This window comes from Somniosus microcephalus, chromosome 13 (assembly GCF_052327205.1).
Source record: "Somniosus microcephalus isolate GS21.2 chromosome 13, FLI_Smic_1.0, whole genome shotgun sequence".
Classification (NCBI taxonomy): domain Eukaryota; kingdom Metazoa; phylum Chordata; class Chondrichthyes; order Squaliformes; family Somniosidae; genus Somniosus; species Somniosus microcephalus.
In genome coordinates this window covers 182,942,515-182,955,425 of record NC_140999.1, presented here as the reverse complement: position 1 = coordinate 182,955,425, position 12,911 = coordinate 182,942,515, and the positions used below count along the sequence as shown (strand labels likewise).

The 12,911-nt window shown below is 49.2% G+C and overlaps 1 protein-coding gene across 5 annotated transcripts in view; it reads right to left on the bottom strand.

Annotated features, from left to right (window-relative positions):
• Positions 1–12,911, bottom strand: part of LOC147108854 (protein NDRG3-like) — a 131,405-nt gene that overhangs the window by 58,517 nt on the left and 59,977 nt on the right. For 4 of the 5 annotated variants that reach the window (XM_086005763.1, XM_086005762.1, XM_086005764.1 and 1 more), the window contains exon 3: positions 7,169–7,204. The exons of the other annotated variant lie outside the window; for it this stretch is intronic. In XM_086005763.1, coding sequence (XP_085861889.1) covers positions 7,169–7,204 — 36 coding nt within the window. The remainder of the gene's footprint in view (positions 1–7,168; positions 7,205–12,911) is intronic. 5 annotated transcript variants of the gene reach the window in all.

The window sequence follows — 12,911 nt, the reverse complement described above, 5'->3', positions numbered from 1 at the left end:
CGACCTCTGATTCTCTGCCACCATCATCAATTATCTTTGCAAGAGCCAATCAAAATAATCCTGGATTACTCGCCCACGGTTTAGCGGGTCATCTTGCATTTACGTAGCGCCTTTAACAGAGATGAGTGTCCCGAGGACAAAGAAAAAATGGACGCCGAGACAAAGGAGGAGTGATTGGGAAGGATGACCAAAAAAAAGTGTGGTCAAAGAGGTGGGTTTTAAGGAGGGTCTTAAAATGGAGGAGAGGGAGATGGAGCGGTGGAGAGGTTTAGCCAGCTGAAGGTATGGGCCGCATGGTGCAGTGAAGTGAGGCTGGAGTCAGAGCAATGGCGAGTTTGGGTGCTGTAGGCTGTGAGGAGATTACGGACGTGCGAGGGGTGAGGCCATACGGGAATTTAAATACAAGGAGGAGAATTTTGCACTTGTGGCATTGAGAGCGGGGGGGAGGGGTGGAACTGGGAGCCATTGTAGGTCAGCAAGGAGAGGGGTGATGGGCAAATGGAGCAGGATATGAGCAGCAGAGTTTTGGATCAGCCGAACTATGTCTTCTTCTTCTTAGGCAGTCCCTGGGAACTGAGGATGACTTGCTTCCACATTAAAAATGAGTTCTCAGGAGACTGATGAGTCCAATGTTGGGGCAGACGGTGGTTGAAGGGGCGGGTGGGTGGGGTGCTTGGGTTGACGTGCGCTCCTTGCGCTGCCTGCGCTTGCTCCCGGCGAAGAGACTCGAGGTGTTCGGCGCCTTCCCGGATGCTTCTCCTCCACTTTGTGCGGCCTTGGGCCAGGGATTCCCAGGTGTCGGTGGGGATGTTACACTTTTTCAAGGAGGCTTTGAGGGTGTCCTTGAAGCGTTTCCTCTGCCCACCCGGGGCTCTCTTGCCGTGCCGGAGCTCCGAGCAGAGCGCTTGTTTTGGGAGTCTCGTATCGGGCATGCGGACAATGTGACCCGTCCATCGGAGCCGATTGAGCGTGGTCAAAGCTTCGATGCTGGGGATGTTGGCCTGAGCAAGAGCACTGACGTTGGTGCGCCTATCCTGCCAATGGATTTGCAGGATCTTGCGGAGGCAGCATTGGTGGTACCTCTCCAGTGCTTTGAGGTGCCTGCTGTACATGGTCCATATCTCTGAGGCATACAGCAGGGCGGGGATCACTGCTGCCCTGTAGGCCATGAGCTTAGTGCCGGGTTTGAGGTCCTGGTCTTCAAAAACTCTCTTCCTCAGGCGACCGAAGGCTGCTACGGCACACTGAAGGCAGTGTTGGACTTCGTCGTCGACGTCTACCCTTGTTGACAGTGGAGGGTGGGAGGCTGGGTCAGAAGAACATTGGAGTAATTGGATGCGGAGGAGACGTACAGCGTATTTGTGGGGTTGCATTTCCGAAAGGCAATAGGCAGCCATGCACGGAGCCAGTCAAAAAAAATGGAGGCCGCAGATCCGACACTGACCTGTGCTGACTTAGCAGATCTCAGGCTAGGATAGTGTAATAAGTGGTGCAAATGGCCCCTTGTGCCCGTGGACTCGGCGGGGTGGCGTTGAGGGTTTGTGAAGCAAATGAAGTCAATCAGGACTTGAGCTCCTAATCACTATCCAATGACCCCCCGACTGGAAAGTAAGCGTGCGTGGTCGTCACATGTGGGCAGGGTCAGGATTGGCCTTAATGCTCAGCTACCCAACCATGGTTGAATAGCTTCACTATTTAGGTTTCAATGATTAAGAATGTCCATTAGGGATGAGGTTCTGGAGGGATGCTGGCAGCACAACCCAAAATCAGGAGTCACCACCTTCAGGAGACAATGGGAGGAATGGAAGGATAAAAATTCAAATAATCCGGGATGATTCTCTCCATCAGTCCAGTAAATCAGCGCAACACCTTGCCGAGTGAGACGGTGCGGTGGGTTTAATGTTTTCTCTTGGTCGTCTTCGATTTCCAGCCCACTGGGGAAGAGATCGGACCGAAACAAACTTGCAGCCTGCTAATCGACCTTCATCGCAGCAGTTGCACAATTTGACAAATCTTTCAAATATGACACTTGTACGGATTAGATTTTTTTTTTTTTTTAAACTCTCCTCACGTTAACTAGCGCGTCTCGGGGAGTCTCCTCTTTGAGGAACCGTAACGTCAGCTGCTCGCTGTTGTGTTGAAGCCACTCGCTCCCAAGATTACCAGCAAAGCTGCAGAATAATATGATGGCAGCACTTGGGTGTCAGCATGTAGGCCCGTCCTGTCACAATGCATTAGACCTCCAGCCTTGGGATTAGCAGCTGAATGCTGTCGGACTAGATTACAAGCACTGCACCCAGCTGACCCAGGCAGGCTCTCTTTCCTCGTTTATTCCCATTTACAGAACTGATCCCGTGTTAGTGTTACAGTAACAAAGAAGTTGCATTTATATTGCGCCTTTCACGGACCTCAGCATGTCCCAAAGCGCTTTACAGCCAATGAAATACCCTTGAAGTGTAGTCAGCGTTGTAATGTAAAAAAAAAAGTGGCAGCCAATTTGTGCACAGCAAGATTCCACAAACAGCAATTAAATAAATGACCAGCTCATCTGTTTTTATCTTGGTTGAGGGTTAAATATTAGTCAGGACACCCCTGCTCTTCTTCAAATAGGGCCGTGGTATCTTTTATGTCCGCCCGAGGGGGCAGATGGGGCCTCGGTTTAACATCTCATCTGAAAGTCAGTGCGGCACTCCCTCAGTACTGAATAGGAGTGTCGGCAGAGATTTTGTGCTCAAGTCTCTGGAGCGGGACTTGAACCCACAACCTTCTGACTCACACTCAAGAGTGCTGCCAACTGAGCCACAGCTGACACAGTAGGTTGCAACGTAAACACAACGGAAAACGTACAGCACACGAACGGATATTTTAACGCATTGCATTTTCCCTTTTAGATCTCTTTAAATCACTTCTCCATACTCTGCATCAAAGCTCCATTTGTGACAGGGTGAAGGGTGAATGTGCCAGTGACCAGCGGCCCATGCTGCTCTCCAACCAGCTACATCAGAGTAGCCTGGCCTAACCCATTCTTCCGTGTGTGGAGGGGGAGCTGGGAGAAGAGATAGTACATAAGAAACAGGAGCAAGAATAGGCCACTTGGCCTCTCGAGCCTGCTCCGCCATTCAATAAGATCATGGCTGATCTTGGGCTCAAAGCCGCTCCTCATAACCCTTCACTCCCTTATCTTGCAAAAATCTGTCTATCTCCACCTTAAATGTATTTAATGACCCAGCCTCCACGGCTCTCTGGGGCAGAGAATTCCACAGATTTACAACCCTCTGAGAGAAGAAATTCCTCCTCATCTCAGTTCTGAAAGGGCGACCCTTTATTCTGAAACTATGCCCCCAAGTTCTAGATTTCCCCACGAGGGGAAACATCCTCTCTGCATCTACCTCGTCGAGCCCCCTCAGTATCTTATACGTTTCAATAAGAAACAACCACACCAAGGCACAACCAACCGAGAGGCATCAACTCTTCGCCCCTCTTCACTCATTAATTCAACCAAATTTTCAAATGAAATTAGCCCCCTTCCCCGTGCAAACAATGTTCTCGGCTTCCTTCCCAAAGGCAGAAGTATGTTTCTGCTGAGGCAGGTCAGCCTTGGATACCTCAACCAACAAGAATAACTTGCATTTATATGGTGCCTTTAACATAGGAAAATGTCCCACGGCGCTTCGCAGAGGCATCAGCATAAATAAATGGACACCAAGCCAAAGGAGGAGATATTAGGAGGAGTGACCCAAAGCTTGGTCAAAGTGATGGGTTTTAAGGAGGGTCTTAAAAGGAGGAGAGGGAGGTTGGACAGCTAGAGGGGCTTAGTCAGGGAATTGCAGAGGGTGGGGTCCAGGTGGCTGAAGGCACGGCCACCAATGGTGTGTCAAAGGGAGGGGGAGAATGTACACAATGCTGTAGTTGGAGGAACGGCTAGTTTGGGGGGAGAGGCAAGTTTCTAGGGCTGGAGGAGGTCACGGAGATTGCGGTGGGGGGGGGGGGGGGGGAATGAGGTCAAATTGAAGGTGTAAGGGGACCAAGAACCAATGTAGGTCAGCAAGAACTGGGGTGACAGGTGAGCAGGACTTGGCACAGGATGGGATACAGGCAGCTGAAGCTTATGGAAGGTAGAGGCTGGCCAGAAAGGCACTGGAATAGTTGAGTCTGGATGTGACAAAGACATGGACGAGGGTTTCAGCAGCAGATGGGCTGAGACAGGGGCGGAGACGGGCGATGTTACGGAGGTGGAAGTAGGCAGTTTGATGAAGTGTATATGGGGTTGGAAACTTAGCTCGGGATCAAATAGGACGCTGAGGTTGCGACAGTTTCGTTCGGTGCTTGGGGAGGGGGGTGGACTCATTGGCAAGGGTGCGTACGGACTTTGTGGCGGGGGCCAAAGACAATGGCTTTAGCTTTCCCAATGCTGAACGGGATACTGCGGCTCATCCAAGTCTGGATAAGCAATCTGATAACACAAGACAGTGGAGCAGTCAAGAGGTAGAGCTGGGTGTCATCAGTGGATGCTGACCCCATGTCTGTTGATGATGTCACCAAGAGTAAGCATGTAGATGAGGACCAAGGACAGATCTGGAGGCAATGGCACAGGCGTGGGAAGAGAAGCCATTCTGGAGATGCTCTGGCTACGATTGAATAGGGAAAAGTGGAATTGAATGAAATCAGTATTTGTAGGGAAATGGTGTTAGGGAAATTGACGGGATTGAAGGCCGATAAATCCCCAGGGCCTGATAATCTACATCCTAGGGTACTTAAGGAAGTGGCCCTAGAAATAGTAGATGCATTGCTGGTCATCTTCCAAAATTCGGTAGACTCTGGAACAGTTCCCATGGATTGGAGGATAGCTAATGTAACCCCACTATTTAAAAAAGGTGGTAGAGAGAAAACGGGGAATTATACACCGGCAAGCCTGACATCGGTAGTGGGGAAAATGCTAGAGTCCATTATAAAAGGATGTAATAGCAGAGCACTTGGAAAACAGTGACAGGATCAGACAAAGTCAACATGGATTTACAAAAGGTAAATCATGCTTGACTAATCTACTGGAATTTTTTGAGGATGTAACTGGTAGAATAGATAAGGGAGAACCAGTGGATGTGGTGTATTTGGACTTTCAGAAGGCTTTCGATAAGGTCCCGCATAAGAGATTGGTGTGCAAAGTTAAAGCACATGGGATTGGGGGTAAGGTACTGACTTGGATAAAGAACTGGTTGGCAGACAGAAAGCAAAGAGTTGGCATAAACAAGTCTTTTTCCGAGTGGCAGGCAGTGACTAGTGGGGTACCGCAGGGATCGGTGCTAGGACCCCAGCTATTCACAATATATATTAATGATCTAGACGAGGGAACTAGATGTAATACCTCCAAGTTTGCAGACGACACAAAGCTGGGTGGGCGTGTGTGCTGTGAGGAGGATGCAGAGAAACTCCAGTATGATTTGGACAGGTTGGGTGATTGGGCAGATGCATGGCAGATGCAGTATAATGTGGATAAATGCGAGGTTATCCACTTTGGTGGCAAAAACAGGAAGACAGATTATTATCTGAACGGCAATAGATTGGGGAAAGGGGAAGTGCAACGAGACCTGGGTGTCCTTGTGCACCAGTCGCTGAAGGTAAGCATGCAGGTGCAGCAGGCAGTTAAGAAGGCAAATGGTATGTTGGCCTTCATAGCGAGAGGATTCGAGTACAGAAGCAAGGATGTCTTGCTGCAGTTGTACAGGGCCTTGGCGAGACCACACCTTGAGTATTGTGTGCAGTTTTGGTCACCTTATCTGAGGAAGGATGTTCTTGCCATGGAGAGAGTGCAGCGAAGATTCACCAGACTGATACCTGGGATGGCAGGAATGACGTATGAGGAGAGATTGTTTCGATTAGGCTTATATTCACTCGAGTTTAGAAGAATGAGAGGGGATCTCATTGAAACTTATAAAATTCTAACAGGACTGGACAGACTAGATGCAGGAAGGATGTTCCCGATGGCGGGCGAGTCCAGAACCAGGGGTCACAGTCTAAGGATAAGAGGTAAGCCATTTAGGACTGAGATGAGGAGGAATTTCTTCACCCAGAGAGAGTGGTGAACCTGTGGAATTCTCTACCACAGAAGGCAGTTGAAGCCAATTCATTAAATATATTCAAGAAGGAGTTGGATATATTTCTTAAGGCTAAAGGGATCAAGGGATATGGGGAGAAAGCAGGGACAGGGTACTGAATTTGGATGATCAGCCATGATCTCATTAATTGGCGGAACAGGCTCGAGGGGCCGAATGGCCTACTCCTGCTCCTATCTTCTATGTTTCTAACCAAGCAAGGACAGTCTCACTGAGCTGGATAATGGCGAGGAGGGGTTGGAGGAAGGCAGTGTTGACGACTATGTGAAAGACAAGACGGTTGAGGGGAAAATGCAACATGGTCACAGGGCCGTTTCGATACGATGACAGGGACCAAATCCCGAATGGAGAGATTCAAACAAAAACCAAGTCACCATTCTTCACCCTCAGTCTAGGCAGCGTCAGCAGGCTATTTTACTATGGAGGGCATCACTAACAAGCCAGATCCTGTCCATGTATAGTCTACTCTTAATTCAAAATCACTTAATTCAAATTATCTGACAATTCAAATTATTTTTAAGTGCTAAATTCCTTTGCTGTGATCTTAATCAAAGTTATTGAATAATTAGAATGGATTATCGGACAAATAAAACAAATTTGAATCATGCAGGGTAGGTAGTGCACATGTTTTCTTCCAAAGGTCACTGGATGTTGACCAGGAGTCAATATTTCCCCATTGAAGTCTAGATGTTGCCAAAACCAACTGTAGCATCTGTATTGCTGCCCAGGTTGAGAGCCGCTAATGCAGTCTAGACTGGCGGGGGGCAGTTAAGCTTGAAATATTCCCGGTCTGCAAGGCTCGGCTGCACACGGAGCAATGCTTTCACCAATTGGGAGATCTTCTCAGCTGTTCCTTCTGAATTCCGTACACCTCTTCCTGTCTCCCATTCCCTCCAGCCCAGCAACCAACCCGGTAGAACTCGAGTCCTCTGTATACGTCCTTCCAACGATGGAATAAAATGCCACAAAATGGAGAAGCAGACCACCCTCCCCTCCCCTCCCCACGGAATTCCAGAAGAGATTTCCCAAACACTTCAGAGAACATGGACATGACTCACCTGACAGTCGAAATCCTGGAAGTTCCTCGCGGAGTTCTGCGGAGAAAGAAAGGGAAAAGGGCAGCCATCAATAACTCGATTAATTACCAACCTGTCCCCAGTTCAGCTGCTCATCCGTATTGGAGGTCAATGGGGCCGCAGGAGACATATACCCAACAATGTCCGCCAGCAGTCCGCCAGCGAGGGAAGCGGGACTCAAACGTGTTAATAATATCCCCAACCTCAATGACAGCAGAGCCCAGCACGTGAGTGCAAAAGACAAGGTTGAAGCGTTTGCAACCATCGTCAGCCAGAAGTGCCAAGTGGATGATCCATATCGGCCTCCTCCCGAGGTCCCCATCACAGAAGCTAGTCTTCAGCCAATTCCATTTACTCCACGTGATAAAGAAACGGCTGAGCGCACTGGATACAGCAAAGGCTGTGGGTCCAGACAACATCCCGGCTGTCGTGCCGAAGACTTGTGCTCCAGAACTAGCCGTGCCTCTAGCCAAGCTGTTCCAGTACAGCTACAACACTGGCATCTACCCGACAATGTGGAAAACTGCCCAGTTATGTCCTCGTCCACAAAAATCAGGACAACTCCAATCTGGCCAATTACTGCCCCATCAGTCTACTCTCAATCATCAGCAAAGTGACGGAAGGTGTCATCAACAGTGCTATCAAGCGGCACTTACTCATCAACAACCTTCTCACTGATGCGCAGTTTCGGTTCCGCCAGGACCACTCGGCTCCAGGCCTCATTACAGCCTTGGACAAAAGAGCTGAATTCCAGAGGTGAGGTGAGAGTGACTGCTCTTGACATCAAGGCAGCATTTGACCAAGAGTGGCATCAAGGAGCCCTAGTAAAACTGAAGTCAATGGGAATCAGGGGAAAAACTCTCCACTGGCTGGAGTCATACCTAGCACAAAGGAAGGTGGTTGTGGTTGTTGGAGGTCAATTATCTCAGCCCCAGGACATCGCTGCAGGAGTTCCTCAGGGCAGTGTCCTCGGCCCAACCATCTTCAGCTGCTTCATCAATGACCTTCACTCCATCATAAGGTCAGAAGTGGGGATGTTCACTGATGATTGCAGAGGGTTCAGTTCCATATGCAACTCCTCAGATAATGAAGCAGTCCATGCCCGAATGCAATAAGACCTGGACGACATTCAGGCTTGGGCTGATAAGTGGCAGGTAACATTCGCGTCACACAAGTGCCAGGCAATGACTATCTCCAACAAGAGAGAGTCTAACCACCGCCCCTTGACATTCAATGGCGTTACCATCGCCAAATCCCCCACCATCAACATCCTGGGAGTCACCATTGACCAGAAACTTAACTGGATCAGCCACATAAATACTGTGTCCAGAAGAGCAGGTCAGAGGCTGGGTATTTTTCAGCGAGTGTCTCAACCTCCTGACTCCCCAAAGCCTTTCCACCATCTACAAGGCACAAGTCAGGGGTGTGATGGAATACTCTCCACTTGCCTGGATGAGTGCAGCTCCAACAACACTCAAGCAGCCTGCTTGATTGGCACCCCATCCACCACCTTAAACATCCACTCCCTCCACCACCGGTGTACCGTGGCTGCAGTGTGTACCATCCACAAGATGCACTGCAACAACTTGCCAAGGATTCTTCGGCAGCACCTCCCAAACCCGCGACCTCTACCACCTAGAAGGACAAGGGCAACAGGCGCATGGGAACACCATCACCTCCCAGCTCGCCTCCAAGTTACACACCATTCTGACATGCAAATATATCGCCATTCCTTCATCGTCGCCGGGTCAAAATCCTGGAACTCCCTCCCTAACAGCACTGTGGGAGTACCTTCACCACACGGACTGCAGCGGTTCAAGAAGGCGGCTCACCACCACCTTCTCAAGGGGCAACTAGGGATGGGCAATAAGTGCTGGCCTTGCCAGCGACACCCACATCCCATAAAACGAATAAAATAATTTTTAAAACCTGCTGAAGAAGCCATGGCGAGTTGCTGCAGTGCTTCTTGTAGATGGTACACACTGCAGCCATGGTACGCCGGTGGTGGAGGGAGTGAATGTTTAAGGTGGTGCGCGGGGTGCTTAGGACCGGTCATATCGCTGTCAGTTCTTATTCTGCAGCTTGGTAAATACAATCATTCATTCAACCTGCAACCTGCACTGATGCCAGATGCCCCTCAGAGATTCCTTGGCTTTCTCTGGGCCATCTCAGCAGAGATGAAGGAGGCTACAGATGGGTTCATCGTGTGTTTACCGAGTAGAGGTTTTGATTCCAAAGTGAGGATCTCTACCGGAGGGGGTGGGGAGCAATCATTCGCAAGATGCGGCCGTTCCTCGATGCAGGGACGAGGGATGCGGAAATGTCATTGAGGGGTTACTTCAAAGCTGGCCAAGAAGAGACAGTGACACGCGGCGACTGTGGGGCCAGACAGGCTTTCACAACAGCTTGGATTTCAAATCGAGCCTCACTTGACTCACAGCATCTCTGTCATTTCAGACACACAAAACGATATAACTGGTACTGGGCATGTGGCAACAAAGGAGCAAATCGGTGGTGGGAGGGACGGAGACAGTTCTACAGAAGTCACCGGACCAAAGCGGAGGATACAAGAACAATAGGACATGTTTGCTCCATTATGTTTAGGAATCAGGGAGCATGTATAGAGAACATTCCGTTTGGGGATTATGTTTGGGATAGAATCTACAGTAAGGTACATCACACATGGTTTAAGAACATAAGAGTTAGGAGCTGGAGTCGGCCATTCGGCCCCTCGAGCCTGCTCTGCCATTCACTAAGATCATGGCTGATCATCGACCTCAACTCCACTTTCCCGTCCGATCTCCATGTCCCTTGATTCCCCTAGAGTCCAAAAATCTATCTCAGCCTTGAATATACTCAAAGGCTCAGCATCCACAGCCCTCTGGGGCAGAGAATTCCAAAGATTCACAACCCTCTGAGTGAAGAAAGTCCTCTTCATCTCAGTCTTAAATGGTTAACCCCTTATCCTGAGACTATACCCCCTAGTTCTAGACACTCCAGCCAGTGGCAACAACCTCAGCATCAATCCCCTTCAGAATCTTGTATGTTTCAATGAGATCACCTCTCATTCTTCTAAACTCCAGCGTATAGGCCCATTCTACACAATCATCAACAACTTGTATTTATATAGCGCCTTTAATGTAGTAAAACGTCCAAAGGCGCTGCACAGGAGTATTTTAAGACAAAAAATTTGACACTGATCCACATAAGGATAAATTAGGGCAGGTGACCAAAAGCTTGGTCAAAGAGGTAGGTTTTAAGGAGCGTCTTAAAGGAGGAAAGTGAGGCAGTGAGGTTTAGGCCGGGAATTCCAGAGCTTAGGGCCTGGGCAACAGAAGGCACAGCCACCAAAGGTTGAGCGATTATAATCAGGGATGCTCAAGAGGGCAGAATTAGAGGAGTGCAGATATCTCGGGGGGTTGTGGGGCTGAAGGAGATTAGAGAGATAGGGAGGGGTGAGGCCCTGGAGGAATTTGAAAATAAGGATGAGACTTTTGAAATAGAGGCGCTGCTTAACCGGGAGTCAATGTAGGTCAGCGAGCACAGGGGTGATGGACAAATGGGACTTGGTGCGAGTTAGGCCATGGGCAGCTGAGTTTTGAATGACCTCAAGTTTACGTAGGGTGGAATGTGGGAGGCCAGCCAGGAGTGCGTTGGAATAGTCAAGTCTAGAGGTAACAAAGGCATGGATGAGGGTTTCAGCAGCGGATGGGCTGAGGCAAGGGCGGAGACGGGCGATGTTACGGAGGTGGAAGTAGGCGGTCTTTATTATGCTGAGGATGATGTGGTCGGAAGCTCATTTCAGGGTCAAATATGACACCAAGGTTGCGAACAGTGTGGTTCAGCCTTAGACAGATGTTAGGGAGAGGGATGGAGTCAGTGGCGAGGGAACGGAGTTTGTGGCGGGGACTGAAAACAATGGTTTCGGTTTTCCCCAATACTTAATTGGAGAAAGTTTTTGCTCATCCAGAACTGTATGTCAGGCAAGCAGTCTGACAATTTAGACACCGTGGAGGGATCGAGAGAAGTAACTCTCATCATAGGACAGCCCTCTCATCCCAGGAATCAATCTAGTGAACCTTCGTTGCACCGCCTTCAAGACAAGTATATCCTTCCTTAGATAAGGAGACCAAAACTGTGCACAGTGCTCCAGGTGTGGTCTCACCAAGGCCCTGTACAATTGTAGCAAGACTTCCTTACTCTTATACTCCAACCCCCCTGCAATAAAGGCCAACATGCCATTTGCCTTCCTCATTGCTTGCTGTGCCTGCACGCTAGCTTTCTGTGTTTCTTGCACGGGGACACCCAAATCTCTCTGAACACCAACATTTGAAAGGACCATGTTGGCCAGGCCACAGGACCTTTTTTCTGTCCAAGCTTTCTTATGCTCTGAAATGGATTGCTCTCAGCAGTTCCCTTGTCAGATCTCCAAGGTAATCGAAGGGAATACTGAAGAATGAAATGTTTTTCCGAGCCACTGTTGACATCAACACTGCTGCATCAAGCAGAGCGCAGGTTGCATGTAGAACCTCAGCTTTAGAAGAGCAGTCCCCACTGGAGCTGAATTGTGAAGATCAGAGGAGATAACAAAAGTAAATAATGATTATTTGGGCAATGCTGACGAACTGCATTACTATTAGAATTTATTTAATTAATTCTCGGGATGTGGGCATCACTGGCAAGGTCGGCATTTATTGGCCTTCCCTAGTTTCCCTTGAGAAGATGGTGACAGGCCGCCTTCTTGAGCCGCTGCAGTCCGTGTAGTGAAGGTGCTCCCACAGTTCTGTTAGGGAGGGAGTTCCAGGATTTGGACCCAGCGATGAAGGAACGGCTGATATATTTCCAAATGTAAGAAATCACACAACACCAGGTTATAGTCCAACAGCTTTATTTGAAATCACAAGCTTTCGGAGCGCTGCTCCTTCGTCAGGTGACGTGGAGCGATGCATAAAAACACAGCTTATATAGTCAGAGAATAATGTCAGATGTTTACAGGTAATCTTCCTAACTGCCATTTATCACACCTCGGCAGAATGTTTAACTGTTTAAGTGATCCCCATTCATACTTTTGACAGATCTGTGCGGAGAGACTTGCCAAAAGTGTGCAGGGGGATTCCCTTCTTTGATTGGTTCCCTACGGCCCACGCGATCCCAGGGACGCTTGCGAACCACCTGCGTCCCCAGGACACCCGGGCCTCTGCGCATTTCGTAGTGGAGAGACCCTGGATCGGAAGTCTCAGACCTACGGAGCCAGCAGGTAAGCGCGTAGATTTTTTCCGATCGGAAAATCCGGCCCTAATAATCTTTGGAAGAAGTGGAGTTGAGCCCTTTGTTCCCAATTTTTAGTCGTAATCTTGCGAGGGAAAAAATGTAGTCCAAGATCTAATTGTTGCATTCTATATTTTCATTCTAGCCTTTAAGAATTTTAACAGGTTAGGTTTTTTAAAAATTTACAATTGTTCTTTCTCTCCTTACACAGCTCACACAAAGGGCTAAATTTTCAGGGAGCTGTCAGGCAGGGTTTCAGGCGTGTGGGGGGGGGATCCCGACTTTGGGGGTCCCCGACAGCACCCTGCCCAAAACCCCGCCCCGCGTAAGTTTCAGGGGCGGTGGGTACCCACCCCGCACTGGGACCCGCCGAAACCAGACGGGAAGGGATTAGTGCCAATTAACTGCCTGTTAACAGGCAGTTTTTAGCCTAATCCCCATTTTGAGGGGTTTCGTG